The 21532-nt window shown below is 39.0% G+C and overlaps 1 protein-coding gene across 1 annotated transcript; it reads right to left on the reverse strand.

The window, feature by feature from the left end:
- Positions 1 to 775: 775 nt before the first annotated feature.
- Positions 776 to 21104, reverse strand: ppp1r14bb (protein phosphatase 1, regulatory (inhibitor) subunit 14Bb). Its single transcript, XM_067525450.1, has 4 exons — positions 20454 to 21104; positions 4033 to 4116; positions 3901 to 3933; positions 776 to 3784 (listed from the first exon to the last, which is right to left on the reverse strand). Exons 1-4 carry the CDS (start codon positions 20652 to 20654, stop codon positions 3716 to 3718), a joined length of 387 nt encoding a protein of 128 aa, XP_067381551.1. The 5' UTR covers positions 20655 to 21104; the 3' UTR covers positions 776 to 3715.
- Positions 21105 to 21532: the final 428 nt, after the last annotated feature.

Here is a 21532-nt window from a genome sequence, read left to right on the forward strand (position 1 = left end):
AATTTTGATTTAAAGAATTTTTATTTAGAGAGGGCTAAGCTAATATTACTTATATATAGATAATTATTACCAATGCAGTACTTATGTGGATATAATTTTGTGCAGAGCAGGACCTATTTGGTGACCTGTGAACCATCTCAAGTAAATTGGAATTTGTAAGACACTGTCATTCAAGGGTTTATGATCTGGTAGGTTCTGTAATTACACTCTAGACAGAAGCATCAAGCCTTTCCTCCAACCCCTGCTCAGAAGTTGTCATTAGCACAATGTGATGCGGACAACATGATTGTGTTTAGCACCATTTTCTGCCTGCCCTAACATTAACAACCCAGTAATTAGAACAGAAAAAAAAATCTCAAAATGCGGACTCTCACTTTCTTCACACTCATTAGTCTGTAGATGTAGTTGTCATAGCCTACTTGCTGCAAACCACAAGATGGCACCAAAGTAGTGAAAAATGTCAAGAGAGCCATGGAAATAATAATGGGGGAATTCAAAACATTTGGACAATAGGCCTTTTTCATGGCAGACATTTTGGTATGTCATAGCAGGAAAACCACAGGTGGAATAAATGCCATTAATAATGTCTACATTATATATTTCCACATGTGTATGCCATTTACCAGCTTTATTTAGAGGGACTATTATTGAAACAGTCATTTTCAAAGTTGTTTTACCTCCTAAACCACACACAGGCTGTTAAGCTCTCTAAGCTTTGTGTAGCTGAGAACTGACAAAACAGGTAACCGTAATGATAAAAAGGACACAATGCCAGTTATCAGTTTTACATGTTTTTATTAAAGTTGCATAAAAGTGTAACAAAATTGAGCAAAAACAAGACCTGTTGTTGATATTGCTACATTTGTTGGTTGGTTTGATCTAATCACTCCAAAAAAGAAAATAATAAAAATCACCACTACTCCTCCAATCTGCATGGTTTAGCTCTTGTATTTAGCCTCAATGATGATAATCAGTATATATATTTTTTGCAATTTTCCCCAACAGTAAAAAAACAGACTTCTCAATAACAGTCTAAGAAGGTATAATCCAAACCTGGATTTAGAAAGGAAAATCCACCCAAATTCAGATACTGATTAAACTTGCCTGGTACAATCTGATCAACCAAAATGTCTCCGAAAAATACAGATTGTGCCTGGTTTAGAAATGCCACTAGAAAGGCAAAGCAATCGCACCAAATGTATCTGAATGGATTTTTGTTCAACCACATTAATCCAAGGCCTGGCATCAAGAAATGTCATGATCACAATAAAAACATACCAGTATTAAAATGGTAAATGTAAAGAACATTTGTTTTATCTAAACAAATTACTGTATCAAGGCCTAAGTATTAAACACTCACTTCTAAAAAAACAACAGAATCTCATTTTGTCAAAAACAAACCAAAAAAAAAAAGCGACAGGATTAGATTCTCCACATGCCGCAGTTCTGGCCAGTAACACATTTTAACCAGTATGTGTTACCTTTTTAAAAAATGAATGTCTCCTATTTATTTGGTTTGTGTAACATAAATAATACCTAAGGCAACATCTGTTTTTTAAAAAGGGAAAAGGAATCTGAAGAAAGGAAAGAAATGGAGGGTGGACAGAAGGATGACACTGAATGGGAGGTGAGAGGGGATTCCAGGGATAAATGACAGAGCAGCAAGATGAAAATAGGCCTCTGTGTGTGTGTTTTGGCTCTGAGAGAGAAATAAAAACAGACAGTGGAGATCTGCTGTCTCTGCAGGTGTTAGCAATTGGTCTCAGGAATAACAGCAAATGTTACTGCTTCTCCTATTGGCCAATGTGCCTTAGTCTCTGATGTGATTGGCTCAGGATGAGAAACAGATGGCTTATTCTTTGAGATTATTGGCAGATGCAGTTGTGAAACAGCTCTTGTAATGGCTAAGGACCCTCCCTGTGTGCATGCACACACATCTGTGTGAGAGGCAGCTGTATTTGCTAATGTGCTTCCTTTTCCTCTACCCCAAGTGCGGTCTGTCTGGTGGGGTGTGTTTGTGTGTGAGGGAGATACAGAATGAAAAGAAGGGTAAATGCAGGATGAATATATTTAACAGCATCAATTTTAAACAGAGGCCTCCCTTCCAATAAAGGGTCTAAATTGTGGGTCTACCAATAAGAAACCCACACTGAGCTCTAGAGACACTTTCAGTGTCTGTAGTGCAAAGCAATATGGTGGACTAAGTAATTTCTTAGAAAAAAGGAGAGAACAAAAAATAGAGAGACGAGGGATGATGATTTAAAGCAAAAAACAAAAACAAAACACAAGGCAGCTTTGTTGTGGGTCCCCCTGTCGGACTGTCAGTGTGTGTATGCGTGACAAAATGCATCCAGAAAACAAATCAATCTGTAGTATATCCAAAAACAGGAACCAGTCCTATACTAAAAATCTACTTTTTCATACAGAACAGCAGAATATACAGGCCAGAAAAACACTCCCATTATGACGGTTGCTGTACATTATGTAGCAACATACACACACATAGCATTTAGCAACACACGTTTGTGCAGGCTGGACAGCAGTGGCTTCTAAACACCTTTTTAATGACTGCACTATGCATTTGAGTAAACAAAAACAGACTTTATTCCGCAATAATCAGAATTCTAGTCAAGCACACCTGATTTAAAAGAGCCTACTTCTACCCTCGATGAAAGTTTTTGTCTAAAACTGGTTGGACCGTACAACCACCACCACACAGCTGACCAGTGATTTTTTTTTTTTTTTTAGGTTCAACCACTTTTCCCAAGGGTCATATTTCCCTCTTCGCAGCACTAAAGATATACCATACGATATTCTTTGTGGTCAGAATTTCAGAGTTTCTTCCCAAAATTACATAGTAACGTTTTTTTCAACAGACACAAAAATGACAGTCTTTAATGCACCACTTTAGTAAATGCCTCCGATTAAGGGGGGGGGAGGATGAGCAAAGACTGTACTGAACCCTCCCCCACCCAGAAGCAATTTAATAAAAAAAAAAATAAAGTCAGATTATTAGCCCCATGCCCTCAAACAAAACTAGAACATAGTATAAGAAAAGGTTGATAGCTTGATGAAATTGGACAAATTTAAATCCCTTACAAATAAAATCAAGAAGCTCAATGGTGTAGACTTGAGGAATGGTCAGGAGCAGCTTTAAACTGATTGGCTCCTTCCTGCTTCATTGTTTCACCATCCACTCTTTTCTTGGCTGGTGCCGACTCTCACTTGTTCCTATTTCCACTCTAGGTCGCTCCGCTCCCAGTAATTATGGGATTCATCTCATCTTTTCCTCCTCAGACAGATGGAGGGTAGTGTATGGGGAGGTGGGAGGAAGAGGAGCTGGATGAGCAAGATGAGTGAAAGAGAGGCATGAGTATAGACTGCCTGGGTTAAGACCAATGAATCACATGTTGTCCATTCTTTACACTTTTCTTCTTTATGTTTTTAAGAAGAAAGTCAACAAACAACAAAGAAATGGTAAAATAATAATAAAGTGATTTATGGGGCTGGATCCAGGCAACAACAGAAGAAAAGTATGAAAAAGAAAAATGAAAAAGGCTCAGGGCCGAACAACAAGAGGGAACAAGGTCCAGTTAAAGTTTTGTGACGATCTTCAGTGAAAACTAAAGTTAAAATAGAAGGGAGAGTGGTAGGAAGACAAAACATGAGGGCTAAGTGAGAGGAAGGACATAGGGGAGGAAGAGGACGGAAGCCATCATTTCTTTTGAGGCGTGGAGAGCTTCTGCATCCCTCGGATCTTGTCAAGTAGCTCTGAGATGAAGTCCTATTAGGGGACAAAACACATAAGGGTTTATTCAAAAATACAAAATAAAAAACTATTTTAAAAAACTTTAAAAAATATGTATCAGGAGATAGAAAGTAGTTAGAATGATTTCTTACCTCAGTAGGTTTATAACAGTCAACCAGTAGGTCCTGGAAGACAAAACCAGTCTTAAATTATACTTTGTTTTTGCACATGTATGCATTTACGTGTGCTCTGACACAGAATATGCATGTGTGTTAGTATCCCACCTTGACCCTGGCAGCCCGTTCAACATCACTGGGCATATCCAGAAGTTCATCCACATCTATCTCAAGCTCTGGGATAGCCTCCTCCTGTAAAACATAAGAGAAAAAGAAAGACAAGCTCATTAAAAGACTAAATTCATTAAAAGTGTGCTCACACAGTTGCCACAGTTTATGCAGGACCACACACACACACACCTCTCTTTTCATACATGGAAAAGACAAATGGGGGAAAAAAAAAAAACTCCTTTCTATTCTTAGTCTTTGTGTTTGTGTTATGTGGTTGTCTGCAAATAGACCAGCAAAGGCATTTCGCTCTCTCTCTCTCTCTCTCAGCGATTGGTGAATGTCCATTTCTGAACACTAGAGGGTGGTGTTAGTCCATTGGCTCTCACTTGAAATGTGACAGAGAAAAGAAATGAGACACAAAGACAAATACGTATACAGACAGCTCTTTCTATGAACATCTCACAGTTTCCATTTTTGATTTTCTAGATGGTCTTTGCTACCTGCTTTCTCTGCTTCCCAGTGTTAATGCTAAGTTAAGCTAACTGGTGAGTGGATGAGATACCAAAAGTGACATCCATCTTCTCAACTAACTAACTAAGCAAAAAGGGTAAGAGGGGCTTTTCTTCAAATGTTGTACTATGGGTTTTACATCACTTAATAAATGTGGTACAAAAGAAATTAAAACACGTTTTAAACACTTTCTTTACTTTGCTGTGGTTTCTTTCTATGATTACTTTATTGAAAACTTCTCTGTCAAATGTGACAGTGTCCTCAAGACAACATGCTGTACCATAAAGATCAAAAGGGTTAAACCCGAGTTTTAGACCTGCAGACCATTCAAAATCCATTACATATATACATAACCCAACACGACTATAAATGAAAATGCCTAATTATGTTATTTATGCATTTTAAGCAAAGCAGTTACAGCCCAAGTATGATAAGCTGACCCCTCATATAAAGTTTAAATGCACACTTGTCTCCAGAATGCTTGTGGAACTTTTAGTAAATAAATCAAAGTGACACCCGAGTGTAATGGGAGTTAATCTTTCTACATGACATCTCTCTTTTTTCACCAAATTATTGTTCTTTAATTTCTCAGAAGTGGTTAACAGTCTCCCTCTTTCTCTTGTTTCTCTGATCAAAGAAGCCATCACTGGCAACATCAACACTTGCACGCAGACAAACACTAATTTCCCCTTTTTTGCAGCTCAGTTGCTACCCTATATTCATGTCATTCTCTAGGAATCTCTCACTCTCATCCTCCCCCTTGGTTAGAGTTGCCCACGCCAGCTGTCTCTGCACCTGCCCAACTGCCCCATCCCCACACAGACACACACACACAGTTTTTCTCTCTCAAATACACAAGTCATGTAGACTCTCAAAAACCCAGACAGGCACATCATGCTGCCTGTGCACACTGTGCACATTTGGGCATCACATTAACTGAGTGGTAGTTTCATTCTTTTTTTGCAGCAAAACTACTCATAATATTTTCATTACACACCTCATAACACACACAAGCAGATTAAAGAATTTTAAAATAAGCATTAATAAGTCTGAGCCTGATAGAGTGTCTGTTTGCTTTTTTACACACACACACACACACACACACACACACACACACACACGTCTGTGTGTAAGGATTTAATTTGGAGCAGGCCAGCCTGTGTGTGTGAGATAGAGACGCAATGTGACAGACAGACTTACTGTCAGCAGGGCGACACACACTCTCAGGGTAATGCAGACAAAATATGCAAAAGGCTGACACACGCACAAAAGCTGAGTATAACATTTAAGTGGCAGAGCGGCACTTGTTCACACAACGCTCATAATAAGCTTCCATTTTTGCAGAATTTCAAAATTAAAGCTCCAACCCACAGACTCAAAGCTTCACAGTCAAACACATAAATGCTTACACTGCAAACATACTGAAGCGGATTTACACACACAAACACACAGAACATCATATGGGCTCCATGTGCTACTACATGCACTAAAGAAGGCTAAATACTACAATGAGTCTCTATTTTCATGTGGTTTGGGAATAATTTTCTACCTTGGATCTATATTGTCCAGGTATAGTTACAGCATTACATATCATACTTGGAAGATAAATGTACTACCAGCTGTTCATTGCCCTGAAAAGCATAAGTGATACTCACTTAATGCAGCTAACTAAAAAAGATTTGAGAGACAGCATGTTAAATCTTTGAGGAGGGGGAGGGACTGCCAGAGGAAGGAAGGTAAGAGGTTAAGAAGCATATCGAGAAGAGGGAGCAGCTGAGTGGAGCACACACAGATGGAGAGAGAGAAAGACAGGGAGAGAGTGGAGGGGCAAAAAAGGCCGGAAGACAGGCTTCTGAGAGGAGACAAAGAAAGCAGGGAACCACTAGGGAGGATTTTCAAAACAATCCTGCAGACTGACTTACTGAACTAGTCTACAGTCTGGAGAGGATTTTTACTTTTGGCTGCAGATGTGATCTGGATTAAATAAATAAAAAATGGCTACAGGGTAGTGGTACCCACAACAGCCTTGCAAACAAAGCAGCGCAGTGAGGAGCAATTAACAGTGATCTGGATTTGCTTAATTGGAAATCTTTCCAGTAAACATCTGCATCAGCATTTAGGAGTTTGATACACGATATTGCAGCAACAGTAGTGCAGTTAACACAAGCCTTCAGAACAGCTTCTTTGCTCCTTGCTATTAAATACTCTGACACCAGAAACATTCTGCAGCTACAATTTGCAGTAAATATTTTACACACTTACTTATGATGGTATGAAATTTAAATTGACATTTTTAAAAGGCTTTTAAAGCTTCTTAACCTCTTCTTGTGACTATATTGTACACTGCCTGACACACACACACAAAACCACTTCTGATTCTCAATCAGAAGTGGTCCCTTAACCAATTTTGTATTAGTTAAGAGAGATAAATAGATATATAGATTATTCATCCCAATGGAAAATTCACACTCAGTGTGTCACTGCTAGTATCAGTTTCATCTCTTAACTTGTTCAGTACTCCACTCATGGTTCTTCTGATGTTTTAGGCAATTAAGAAGTCTGACATTTCTGAATAGAAAAAAACAGAATTAAGTAGGCCAGTTGAAAAGAAACTCTGTATGGAGGTAACTGAATTTGTTACAGTCCTCCACCTCTTTTTTAATATTTTATTTCTCACCTGTCTATATAGGTTTCCATCCATCAGTTACAAGGTACACAGACTGCAGGTGTTTTTTTTCCCAGGCACAAACTGTAAGTGCTACATTAATATAAAACTTCTTTCTCTTAAGGACCAGCATCACATGAGAGATACTGTAAAATAGCACACAGACCTCTGTTTTTATGGTCTTTAATTACACTCTTCTTGACAAGCTTGCAAATGCGATTCACAGACCACTACATTGTGAGAGAGCAGCAGACAGACACACTGCAGGCTGCCTCCAGAACAGAGCAGAATGAGATGTGACAGTGTGGAAGCGGCCTCAAGTGTATATGTGTGTAGGTCATCGCACTGTTCCTTTGACATCGGGAATCTAACTGCTGCAGGCACGGACTGATTACCACCAGACACAGCTCCCTCACCAGAAAACATAGGACACACAGACACACACACACACTGCTATCACAACAAAAATGCCCATCAAGTCCACTGTACATATAATTGTCACTCCCATGAGTTCATTTCCAATGAAGCAAAGTTAGAATTTTTCAGAAATCTATCCAAGGTCATAGATGTACTGAAATACCTAATCCTGTGTCAGCTGTTTATTTATTTATTTTTTTAAACTTGTGCTACACTTTATTCTGCAGTACTCTATCTGACCTCACGTTACTGAAATTGACTACCACGGACTTTGATTTATTTGTGTCCATATATAAATGTTCCCTGCAATAGGGTCTATCTACACTGCATGTGTACAGATGTTGGCAACTTGGGAGAATAAGAGGACGTGTACAAGAAAGTAATTAAAATGTAAAGCATTTTAGCAAGGGTCGGGCTATACTAGAAGCTGTACGATGACTTTTGCTTTCCGCCAGCCCCAGTAACAAACTAGGATAAAAATCAGAATTCACGCTGGCAGATTACCTGTTTTGCTGCATAATCTAAAACAATGTTTTGGCTAGATAGACTACAGGGAGGCTAAAAGGAGGGTGGGGTGGGGGGTGGAGTGGGGTGCTGGAGACAGAGGGAAATGATGGCTGTATTAGACAGGATGGAGGAAGTGGAGAAGTGGGAAAAGCAGGCCACGTGGCGCTAAACAATGATGCCATTCACTCCAGTTTCCTTCTGTGTGTTTGTTTTGACTTGTCTGGCAAAGTGATACTTTATGCGTCCATCAGGAGAGACCCTGAGAGTCCTTTTTATCCTCTTTACTCCTTTGATGTAATTTTCTGTATTTTTCTCATATAAGATTGCACTGTGGTGGAGAGATGAGGGAAATAGAGGAGTGAGGAGAGGCTGACATGTGATCTACATGTCACAACATTTACACTGCTACACCAATGCTATTCCTTGAAATTTTATCTGTTCCAGTTCTCCCTGTGTTGCAAAACAGGATGGGTGGTTTGGTTCACAAAGCTGAAAGAGAAGACTACCCAGCCTGGTGTCATAGTATCAATCAGTTGCAATTAGTTCAGATTATAGGTAAAAGAGCTCAGAGTAAAATCTCTGAATCCAAAGCAGCTGGTAAATTTTTGTTGCCTATGACCACCTAAAGAGATTACACTTGTGATTAATCTTTTTTAAAAAACATGTTTACACATGGTGGTGGACAAACACTGACACATGCTTTTACAAAGATTCAGACTTTGAATAAGAAGGGGTAGCTGCAGCTCATGAAGACTCACAGATGAGCCGATTGGGACATCTTCAAACTCCCATATCATGTGCAGGCCTGTGTATCAAACACAACACCTGTTGATTGAGCAAGGTAGAATATGTGCAATAGAAATGGAGTTGGGCCACTAAAAACATAAAAACCAAAGACAAAAGTTGCTCTATGATTAATGATTTATTCCAGAACTTTTGGTGAGGAAGTCTAGTTCTAGTACGGAAATGTTCACAGTCCTACACACAGTGCCTCTTCATTGTCATCTAAGTGTAAATATGGAAACATGTTCCTGAACTTTGAGTTGGCCTTTTTAGAAATTACAATAAAATAAATTTAGTAGACTTTTTTCGTGTCAAAATAACTGAAGCTGGAGATGAAGTTTGGCTGCAAGCCAATTCGAGGGACAATTTAGGACACTCGTGACTGATTTACACACAGACAAAGGAAAAATACTGGCTTTAGCCTGCTTCCTGCCATGCTCTGTCTTTGTCGCTTTATCTTCAGGTATCCTTTGATGCTCTTTCTCTCTGGTTGGCATTACCCTGCTGTGCTCCTCTCAATCACCCCTGATGCATCTATAACAGGCCAATTCATAGCATATGGGCCACCTTGTTAGGGACATGATAGCGCTTAGGAGAAAGCATAAGGAAGAGCGAGTCACAATGGGGTCACCAGAGTCACGAAGGGTTTTGGAATTAAGCATAGATTATGTCATCGCCTTCTGCTTTCTACCTCCGTTATTTTATCTGTCCCTGTCTCGCACACATGCAGGAGTTTCCTTCTCAGGAGTCTGCAGTGTCAGTTTCCCTTTTTTCGGTGATCCCCTTTAACACCTGCTGTCTCACAAAATAATCTTTCTGAAATACATGAAGCAGAAAATACAGCTTTAGAATTTATTTATTTTTAATTATTATTCTCTGAAGCACTGAAGGGGTTAAAACACCAGATCACCCTGCTACTTCCTGTCTTGGCATGTGACCGTAGGAGATAAAAGGGGGAGGGGAGGTTGAATGGTAGTGGGAAGGAGCTGGCTGGCTGCATGTGTTTGTATAAACTTAATAGAAACACAATGAAAATTGATAGTGACTTTAGGATTGGTATGTATAAGAAATGTGGGTGTCCAATTAAATTAATGAATGTTGCTTCTAGTGTGGAATATAAAGCTTATATATATATATATATATATAATATTTTTATTTTTTACTCTTACTTTGCACCTTTTTTTGTTGGTGTGTGCGTCTGTGTGTAGTTTATCTCATCTCTGTTGCACGTCTAATCAGCTGGATGCACTTCCTTTCTAGCAAGAATATCCTGTCCTGTTTTAAATCATATGAAAAGCACAGAAGAAGCAGGAGGCGGAACAGCTGCACTGAAGTAGCCTTTACAACTCATTTACTTTTTAGTTTGAGATTAGAAAAACCCAATTTAATTGTTAATCAGTCATATAATCCTTCCTTACATCTCACTGTGCATTTGGAAGTGACTTCAGTGATTTCCAAGATTTTCTTTGTGTCACCAACAGTACTTAAAAGAAAAACAAAAAAAACCCCACAACCTTTCAATGTGTCATCATGCACCTATGTGAATTAAGGACACATTCAGCTCCTACATTCATGGTCTATTAAGAATCCCTGCTAAAACAACATGCACCCGCATTTACCACATCCTACCAGAGCCTATGTCTGTTTTGACTCTGCAGCCCTGTCAGGCTTCCTGCTATCTCACTTCCGATAAAATGCAAAAGGATCAGTCATGTAAAGTAAAACGAAGCAGAGCCTACAGAGTCTGCTAGTAGTGATGTGGGCATACCAATGTGTCCGAGTGCTGTGTGGGTTGTTTTCAGAATTACTGCAGGAGAAAGCCAAACCAAACAGGCTCCCAGTACATGGAACGTGTCTTCATATGATGCCAGGAAAAATTCATCACTATAATTAGGACACAGGCACAGTAGTTTTGGTATTTCTTACCCAATAATTATGTGACAATATCATATACTGTACATTAGTAGAGTTAAAAAAAAAAAAAAAAAAAAAAGTACTATAGAGTAAATTGATATCTTGGTAAAAACAGGAATTTTCGAGTGGTGGACATGATTGGCCTTTTTACTAAGAAAAAGTCTTAGTCACAGGGAGGGGATATATCAGTCACTTATTTAGCAAACATCACCACTTGATGCATTTTTACACGTACAACATTATTGCGGTGTGTTATAAAATGTCTGTTAAAAATGCAACATGATCAAATTACTATAAGCTTTAGCTTAATGAACCTTGGAATATTCAAAGAATCCCACCCAAAGCCCACATGCTCACTGTTAAAAATCTGTTTGCCAAGTTAAAAACTGTGCTGCAGCATCTCTGTGCAGAGACACTCTGCTGGTCCCCCTGGGTCACGACCAGCCATGGGAAGACTCATACTGGCAACTGCACAGTGCTGCCAGGGCTGGAGCTCTGCTACAGTATCACACTTGCAAATTTTTACTACTACTCCTCTTCGTGTACTATGATGAGGTAGGTTATGGTGAGGCAACCGTAACCACACTGATTTCTTTAGAAAGCAAAGAACTAAATGGTTATGGCTGAAAAAAGACTGTCAAAAAAACCCACAAAAACAAAAAAAAAACAAAAAAAAAAAAAACAAAATCAAATATAATATTGTTAAAAAATGAAACAAATTAAATTCATTTATATCAGCTAGAGGCAAACAAAGTAAATATGACATTAAGAGTGAGAGACAACCACAACTGGCAATTTGGAAGCAAGAGAAAATGTAGCCAAAAATCACTTTTGGCTGCTAACTTTCGAGTGAAATGTCTAAGATTTGCCTAAAAGGATAGAAAGTTTCTAATTCTCACACATACACACACACACACACACAGAACACCCATCTCCCTTTTCAGCCCACTCTAATTACAAAATCCCTCATCTGAAATATGTGAACCAGACAGCATCTTAAGTGCCCACTTTCACCCTCCACCTCCACTTTCCATTTCCTCTTGAGTCTCCCTTTTCTGTGACAGATCTGAGGAGGAGATCATGGTGCTGGATAAATTTTTTGAGCAACATTGATGAGTTATCACTTGTACATGAGTATTGAGTATTAGTTTTAGCCCGTGGTGTTTTAACAAATTGATTTTTCTTGATTCTCAACCAATTATTAATTATAATGGGAACAAAAAATAACAAAAATACAAAAACATGTACAAAACACACACACACACACACACACTCTTCCAGTAGGCGCCAAAAGAGTCATTACTACCAGAAATGGACTGAAAAGGAGAGATTATGTACAGATCAAAATACAAATGCATACAAAGAAGGATCAGAGCAGATTATGACTCTTGGAAATAACTACTAACACAACCAAAGTAACATTTGCCACAGCCTTCACCGAGTTCACTAGTTTGGTAAACCTATAGGGTGATGCACGTTCCATTAAAATATTTTTCTATATTTTTAGTCTTTTAATTCACTCTCCCATTACTGAGGTATAGTATAATCTGTTTCAAAATAGTATAGAAAACATAATTCCAGTGCAGATCAATCATCCTTTATCCTTATCTTGGTGAAATCTACCTATTGTAAATTCTATTGCTGATTTATGTTCATTTATTACTTTTAATTCTTATGGGTAAGTGTGTGTGTGCATGTGTGTCTGAGTGAGAGAGAGAGAGTGACTGACTCGCTGCCTGATGAATCAGCATCTTTTAATCACACCTGATTGTCACACATTGCCCAAATATGTCCAGTTGTTCTGTGAATTTAAAGTAAGTGTCTCAAATGACACATTAAATGTCTCCCAGTGACACATTTACATTATATATACTATGATACCACTGAGCTCACTAATAAATTCTTCTGTCATCTTTGTTTAGGTGTCCACACTTTATTCATCGTGTCTCCCCTTAGCCAGAGCTGTTTTGATAACAGCACAGGCACCCAGCCACATAACATTTCCTAGGCTGATACCAGGAAAGCTTAAGTTACATTTCACGCAGTAGTGACATCATGGCGGATATATAAAGCCAGGATAGCAATGGTGCTCTAACCTTGTGAGCTCTCTAATAGTGGCTGGAAAGGGACATCAGGTCAGGGAGCCATGCCACAGTTCTGTGAAGCCAAGTAAGTGTACATGTATTACTACCTGCTTAAAGCTCAAAATATTTTATTTAATAAAAATCACACCCTGAGCATGACATCATTATTATCAGTTTCTCTACATATGCAACATTAACAGGAAGACAATATGTACAACTCCTAGACTCTCTGTAACTGGTGAAAAATAAACATATTATACACCAAAACACAACACAGTCAGAGGCAGCTGACTTACAATTGACATATGCTTCCCCACAGTTAAATAACAGCTCAAATAGCGTCTGCTCTAATGCACCTCCTGGGGCTTTAATACACTCCTGAGTGGATCTCTGTTACCTCATCTAACCTGCAAGCACTTGCCATTACTTGCAGACTTTATGATGAACATTTCTCCATACCGAAGAATCCCCATTAGCTGCTGCCGACTTCAGTCCCCACTGGTAAATATTAAGACAGTGGCTTTGTTTGTTTCATTGTTTTAATATAGTTTCAACTTGTAGACCAATAGACAAGCATCCACGAAACCTCATTTCCACCCCCCTTTTAAGAGCACTATTACAAACAACAACACCCTGGAGCCACATATTGTAACAACACAGCCATGTGTAACTAACTACATAACCATTATACTAAGGGTCACTTTAAAAAGCCTCCTTGAGGGTGCTGGAACGTTCTCCCAACAGCTATCAAAAGCATGTACAGTCCTAAAATACATTAGACACTAAACACTTTGGGAACTGCGTGAAACAAAAATGTTAAACATTATAGATCAATACAATTATTGAGCAGAGAAGCATGTGTGCACTTTAATACATTATGATCCTTATGCTTATGGAAAGAAATAAACAGGGATTATGGTAACCAATTTGTATATTCCGTTATGAATAAGATGAAAAGGACAACAGCAACATACTATAAATATGGTATATTGCATAAATTCATATCTTATCCCATCAAAATGTAACCTCACAGAAAAAGTGGTATGTTAATATTGTACATTTTCCTATTTGCTGTCTGTCTCATGCCTTCTTACTCACATATTTCCTGTGACAATGTGCATAAACATTCCTCTGAGTGACTCACATCCCCAGTTCAGTCTCCTTACATCCCTCACTTTCTTAACCCGTGCCTTCTCTCACTTGGTGTTCCTTACTTCTTTCTAATTTTACGTACACACTAAACCAAAACACATGTTAAGATATTCTTGCATCTCTCCTCCCTAACTTGGCTGACTTATTCACTTTGTATCTTAACTCTGCTCATATGGTCAGTCACAGAGTTTCAGGCTACAGTAGCCTCCATGCTGACTCACCCTCACTCCACCAGGAAAAGAACTGTGTTCACCATATAAAAAACACATGTAAGCCATTAAAAAGATGTGTGCATGTCCGTGTCTACATGTACCAATGTGTGTGTGTGTGGGTGTGAGGGGAGTTTACGAAAACACACTGGGGTCTTTCACTCCCACTGTTTAACAACTACTCTTTGTAGTCCCATTATTACACAAAGAGTGCTGATCGGTATTCAGGCCTTAAAGTGTACGGTTTGAGTTACTGCTGCACAGTATATGTCTGTGCATTTGTGTTACCCTGTGAATTTATTAAATGACGAAAACCTAATTCATTACTAGTATAGGTACGGAATTACAGCTGTTCTCACGGTTAGGCTCCACGGAAACCACTCTCTGGCTGACTTTCTTACACAACAACAAAACACCAGGATGCTTGTTGTGTTTTTACTGACCTGGGTGTAAACTCCTTTACCAGTCTGTTGTTTAAGAATTAAAATTAAGCAATGCATTTAAGGAAATATCAATTTGCTGCCTCATAGGAACAAAATATGCCTGTAGTAAAAGTACTGTTCATTACTATGTTTGTATAATACATTTTACATACACCCTAATATAGTAAACTGTATCCATTATACTGCAACTGTAGGCTATATCTCACAGGCTCTGTCCTATGATAATTTTTATTGTTTTTTGGTGTATAAATATATTTTAATTTTAAAAATGCACCGATCTAGAAGCATAAAGATTCTTCTACAACTGTGAAAATTCCCCTGCAAAGATTCATATGTTTTTGCTTTGCTTACATTAGGGACTTTGCTACACAGCGTAGTGTCACAGTGTGATATTAAGTTCTTCTGCTTAACATATAGATGTTAAAATATGTTCAGCTAAATGTTTTCCCCCCTGCATATTAATAAACTGTTACACTACATTTGCATTTGTTTTTATATTTACAGTCATTTGTTAGAGTTGCTACTGGGACATGGCGGAAAACACCAGCCTACACATCAATAAATTAACTAGCTGACTAATGACAATGTTGTATAGTAAAATGGAAAATTTCATCAAGGACTGAATTAAAATTACTAAAACCGAATTTGGCATCATCTCGATGCTTATTAATGCTTATTTACACAGTGACTTAAGTGTCCTGTTCAGTTTCATTTGCCTAGAACAACTAATGAGGTTAAAGCGGCTATTTTTCAATCTAAAGCCAACTGAATTGGAGATGTGCTTTACTGGTCAGCCTGTCCTGTGATGCATGTGGGGAATACCTGAGTTTTGAGTGTGACACCGCGCTGTGGAAAAGAAACAATTGTAAAAGCAGAATTGAAGAACACAGAATAAAATATTCTCTTAAAACAAAAAAAAAATAATAAAAATGAATGCTGTTTGTTTCCTGAGCTGTCAGGTCACTGAATTCTATACAGGGTATGCTAATGTGTTACTGCAGATAGAAAAAGGAACTTTTGTGGTTATCATTGTATTTTCTCACTGTATAGCACATAACAGGAGACATGTTATAAAAATGCTTCCTCTGTCTCTGGCATTGCTGCCAACTCCTACTACATTTTCCTTCTCTTCTTGCCATCCCCTCTAGTTTTCTTTTCCCTTCTCTTCCCCTGTTTATTGCATTCCTGTTCACCAATTCTGCCATGTGTGTGGACACGTAGGACCCTGCATTCTGGGGATTGGGCCGCCCATTTACTACACTGTTAACTGTGTAGCTACTGGTCAGCTCCAGTGTACTATGAGCAGAAAACAAAGTGAAGTTATAAAGCACAGAAATGACTTCTTTACAGACCAGTAAACATTTAACAGCACAGTCATCACAGAAAATGTTATAGTCTGCAGTAAAGTTTAATCATTTTACTAGAAGTAGAGTTGTTCCAATGGTAATTATAACCCTGAATCCTCTTTTTCTTAGAGTGAGCTCAAACTCATTTAACACCTTGTATACAAAGCACGCGGGCTCAATAACAGAGACACTTCAACACCTGTGCTTAAAGAAACACTCTCTGATGATGCTCAGTAGCTCAGGTCAGTTTTTCTCTTTTTAAACAAACTCAGTTTACAGTTGGGTTTACATGTGAGATTGTTTGGTGGGATTTGGGAGCTTGGTTTTATCAGCTGGTCACCTTTTTAAAAAGAAATACCCTAACAACTCTGTGTTTAGCTGTACTATTTTAACATGGAAATTAGCTAACACTATTGTGTATATTTTTTACAATCATTTTTCATACGAACATACAAACATTCATATGGTTAGTTTAGTTTAGCTTGCAGGCTTACTTCTAATGACAGAGTTTGAACAATCCAACAGTTTTTCCATTTTTTTTAGTTAACTGATTCAACACTGTTGAACATTGCTGTATATTTGTCTGCTTCAACTGTTATATGTTACTTTTAGGGATGCCTTGCTAGCACTTTTCACCAAAACTGAGTACAAGTGCAAGTACTTACAATTGCATACTTGCTGATACTAAGTACCAATACAAGTACCGCCTGTTGCGCTTCTGGTATGAGGAGCTGGACAGTAAAATTCTCATCAGTCCACTGGACAGTTAAGCTATTGAGAAACACTGCTAATAGTTCTTCCAGTAGTGAGGGACAAACCTGAATGCTGGATAATTCACACCGTTTCCACCAGCTGACTCATAACAGGGCTTTTCAGTTATTTTTTTCCCCCACAAATCCCCACTTCCCCCTTTTGTGTTAGAACAGGTTTCCATTACAACTTGCAAAATAACATGTTTGATTTCATTTGATTTATTGCTGCATGATCATTCCAAAAAGGGTCAAGCCAATGTTTCCAGAAATAACTCAAGATAAAGTTATTTGTTTGAAAGTACGTGTGAGACAAGTCCCCCCAAAAATAAAACGATCAATATTTTGCAAAGCTTACAGTATCACAATTTAACAAAAAAAAAACACAAACAAACAAAAAAAAACCCTCTTGTTGCATGATACATATATTATTGCAAAAGTTTTGCTCAAATTGTGGAGCATATACACAACCAAATCGTTACACAATTATATCATGAATACCACAATAAGACCAAGTCTTATAACTGAGAGAAATTATATATTATGAATGATCAAATATGGCAAAGCCCTGCTTTTTGTTAGCCTATAATTCAACCTTTTGACTCTTACTTCAGGCTAACTAGTTAATAAATAATGTAAAAGATTGTATTATATACTTAACTTATATTGTATGAGTTGATATACTGAATCACATTTTTTCTTTTACTCCATATCTACTACCCCACCATTTCCAAATACACCCTAGCAACTGTAGCAATAGACAATGTGGTACCAGTAGGCTACCGCTCTATAACCAAATGAGGGAGTGTAACAATAGAAATGCCACATTACCATCAACTGCAGGTATTCACTAAGGCTCTGCTAATAGATGAACTGAATGTATGCTGAATGTATAATCTAGCATTAAAATAGAAAATAACTCAGCCGCTTTTTGTACTAAGCTCTCTATTACTAAATGAACCCATTTTTCCACTGCACGGTTAACCAACAAACATTTAACCAGCCTTGTTGCCATGGAGTTATACTAAGGGTTGGCTCCTCACTATTACCCATAGCAACTCTGACTGATAGGCTGACTAAGTGGATGGATGAAAATCTGACAAGGTGGCTGCAGAAATGACACTGTGACTGCATTTAGCATGTTTAAAAGGGTATATAAACGGGAAAGTAGCTCATTATGAATTCCCTGTTGAACAAAGTCCATGACATTTTATTAATAGCCAAAATATGCATCCACAAATGGAGAGGGAGTGAAAAAGGTGGCTCTTAGATAATAATTAAGGCCAAAAATAAAAACATGGATTATTACATGAGTCAGCACTAAAAAAAAAAGAGACATGACAAAAAATGAGGGAAAGATGAGGCAAGAAAGTTGAAACAACAACAAAAAAAAGGAGCAAAACCACTAAAACCATAGCCACATGTTTTTTGTAAGTGAAGAGGACTCTCCCAACAGCCGCTCTGCTCCCTGACTGGCAAAAGCTGCCTCTCCAGTTACACTGCTGAGTAGCACGTGCTTCACATTTGCCTGTCTAAGTGAGCCCAATGTGCCTCCATCAGTGAACTGACTGTGAATTAATCTCTTTGTTGTCTAACAGCCTATGCAGGCATTGAATCTGGACAATGAAAAGGAGGAACTACTGTGGATGAACGGTAGATGTAGACGCCATCATTAGACATGGACGAGAGATGCAGAAAACAGTAAATGATTAATATTCAGTTTACATGAATATAATGTACTATGCTCTTAAGCTGATGATGCTGTATCATTACAACTCTCAGGTCTTACTATCTGGAAACGACAAATATTGACCATGTGTGTCCCTTGGCAAAGTTTTTGAACAATTTCTGGTCTGTTTACACTGTAAAAAAAAAAACGCACCAACAAAGCATCAGTGCATAAATCATGCATGACTGAAGGACAGAATTGGTGAATGAAATATGGATGCAAGGTAGATGAATGAATAAATCTACACAGTGAGAGAGAAATATCTTTCAAATTGAACACTGCTATCAATATCTAGGGCTCCTGTAACACACAATGGAGTAACATATGGGTCATATTAGAGGACACTCATTTCTCATATTTTTGACTGTGCAAGGCTTTAACACAACATATTAATCCATTACTGGCAGACCATCAAAGCACATTGATTTTCAAATCCTGACTAGCCCATTTAATCACCTCTGTTGGCATGTGTCTCTCTTGTCATACCCCTGCTGCTTCATTATTATCCACATGTCATGGGACATCCCAGCAAATACCAGAAAAATCTGAGCAAAGGTAGGATACAAACTTCATGGAAGAAACATGGGATAGACTACAATTTGATTTTCTCATGTCACATGATAAAAGAGAGATCTGTTGTTTGGATGTCCCTGAGAGCATTTACACTGTTAATTGTTCGGGGACTATCAGATTACAACTAGTCATAGATTTTGGACTTTCAAGTGTACACTTGGAGACAGAGAGACCCCTTTAAAAGGCTTTACTCTTGATGGCCAGCCTGCCAGCAGCAGGACAACAACTATACCATTTAGAGCAAAGGCAGGCTGTCCTAATATGCCTTGGAGGCAGGAATCAGTACACTCTGTAAAGTTGGTACTCTTAACAAAATAAAATAAATGTATACAGTTTTTCAAAAAAACAAAATCAGGAAACCTGCATTCTATCCTAGTGTAAGTATGTGTGATTGGAAACAAAACATCATTCGTTAAGCTCATGCCTTTTCTCCCAATTAGTCTACTGGGAATTCTCCAAACCTGCTAAGTCGTTGTATTCCTCACACTAGGAATAGAATGTGGGTCAATGCCTGCTCAGTAGAGCTGACATGAGCTTACCAACTACTGACGCCAGTAGCTACAACACAGCTGCCGCCAAGTTGCATGACAACTACATGGGAGCCAAAGTTAGTTACCACTGAGGCGCACTCGCCAATGTGGCCCTCTGACAAATTTGCATGGCTGCACCCCCTACCAAGACGTATCAGTGTGCCCTCTTTTGTCTCTTATTTCCCCCCCATCACCACTGGCGAATCACAGCAGCTAACTTGCCCATATGTTTACTTAATCTTCACTTACAATTTTGCAATTACAAGAGCCAATGCAGCCACTGTATTTTTAAATCAAAAGACCACATGAGACAACTAGGTATGATAGGCCAATTGGTAACTCGCTGCCAGTTATTAATATTGGATTAGATTCATTCACAGGTGCGCTTTAAAACTGCTTCAGCCAATCAGAACTGGGAGTAGGGGCTGTCTACTTCACGAGTAGGCTATAAAGCTGCAAATGCTACATTTAGCCGACCTGTGGGTGGAGGACTGAAGTTTAACCACAATGGTTAGACTTAACGAATAGCATGAAATGTCTTACTTATTGCAGTGTTCACATTGTTTAGAACTGTCCCCCTTCATTACTTCATCTACTTGCACATGGCCCAGATACTATCAGCTATAGGAAAACCGAAGCTAGGCCAAAATCACCGACAAAAGGCCCAATAATGTTTTTATAAATCAACATTTCGCTTAAGGAGTGCACGCACAGACAGGCTGACTTCTTATGCTCTACCGTAGAGTCCAATTACTTAAGAGAGCAGTCTAATCAATACCTTCGACCAGTTATTCTTGGTGTCTTTACCTCACAGTCGTAGAGGTCCGTTAGCTGGTCGATAATCCACTCCTCCAGGTTCAGCCTCTTTCTCAGCTCCTTACGGTCGTATTTGACGGTAACACGTCCCTGCTTCCTAACGGGTGTCTCCGGTTCCTCCGTGGTGCCGGCCGGCGTCTGAAAATAAACGCGAGGTTGAGGGCTCGTCTCTGGGCTCGTTACAGCAGCCATGGTCGCTCGGTTTGGGGAGAAGGGGAAGCGGGAGAGGACAAAAATGATTCGCCCCGGAGATGTGAAAGTGTGTAAAGGGGGGCGGATAGGAAGCGAGAAGCGGTCTACGGATGTGCTGCTGTTCGCTGGAAATCCCGACTGATAAATGTGGGACTTAAAATCCACCGAGGGAGCAGCGTCGGACCTGATGCTTTTGTTGTCCAAAACCTCTCAAACGGACACTGGCAGGGAGCTTCCACAGAACAAACGGGACCGACTGCTACGGTGAAAGCTAAAGAGTAACCGGCTAATTACAGCGTGCAAACTCTGCTTGTATAAAAGGAGAAAGCGGCAGCAGCAGAACCGGCCTCAACTCTTCACTGAGTACAAAGAGAAATCACACGTCGCTTTTTCTCAGTCCCCACGAGAGGTGCGTGCGCGCTCTCTGACCGGACTCGAGCTCATCCTACGTAGCGCGACAGAAAGAAGAAAGAAGAAGAAACTGTTTCCGTCACTCCTTCTAACCCGTTCACCCAAACTTAATTCACCACCCAGAGCAACTTAGTGTTTAATCATCTTGTCCTTTATTTTGCCCAACTTCCATATGTGACCGCCCTGTAAGTCCACTGTTCTCATCTTAACGCCACACATGGAGCGGGAAGAATAGGCTCATCAGAGAGTCGAGCATCAAAGACAGACATTTGATCCTTATATGATCTGATCCCACTTTCAAGTATTTAGCTATTATCCACGGTGACCCACTTAAATCCAGTCAATAGCTTAACCTTTGACACACTTTTTGACTTTCTAATAGCCTATTATAGTCTATTATTTCCTATTATCGACAAAAGACCTTTTTGGCTTTCATTGTGCTCGACTTTGTTCTTGCGCAGTATTTA

Source organism: Channa argus, chromosome 12 (genome assembly GCF_033026475.1).
Source record: "Channa argus isolate prfri chromosome 12, Channa argus male v1.0, whole genome shotgun sequence".
NCBI classification, from domain to species: Eukaryota; Metazoa; Chordata; class Actinopteri; order Anabantiformes; family Channidae; genus Channa; species Channa argus.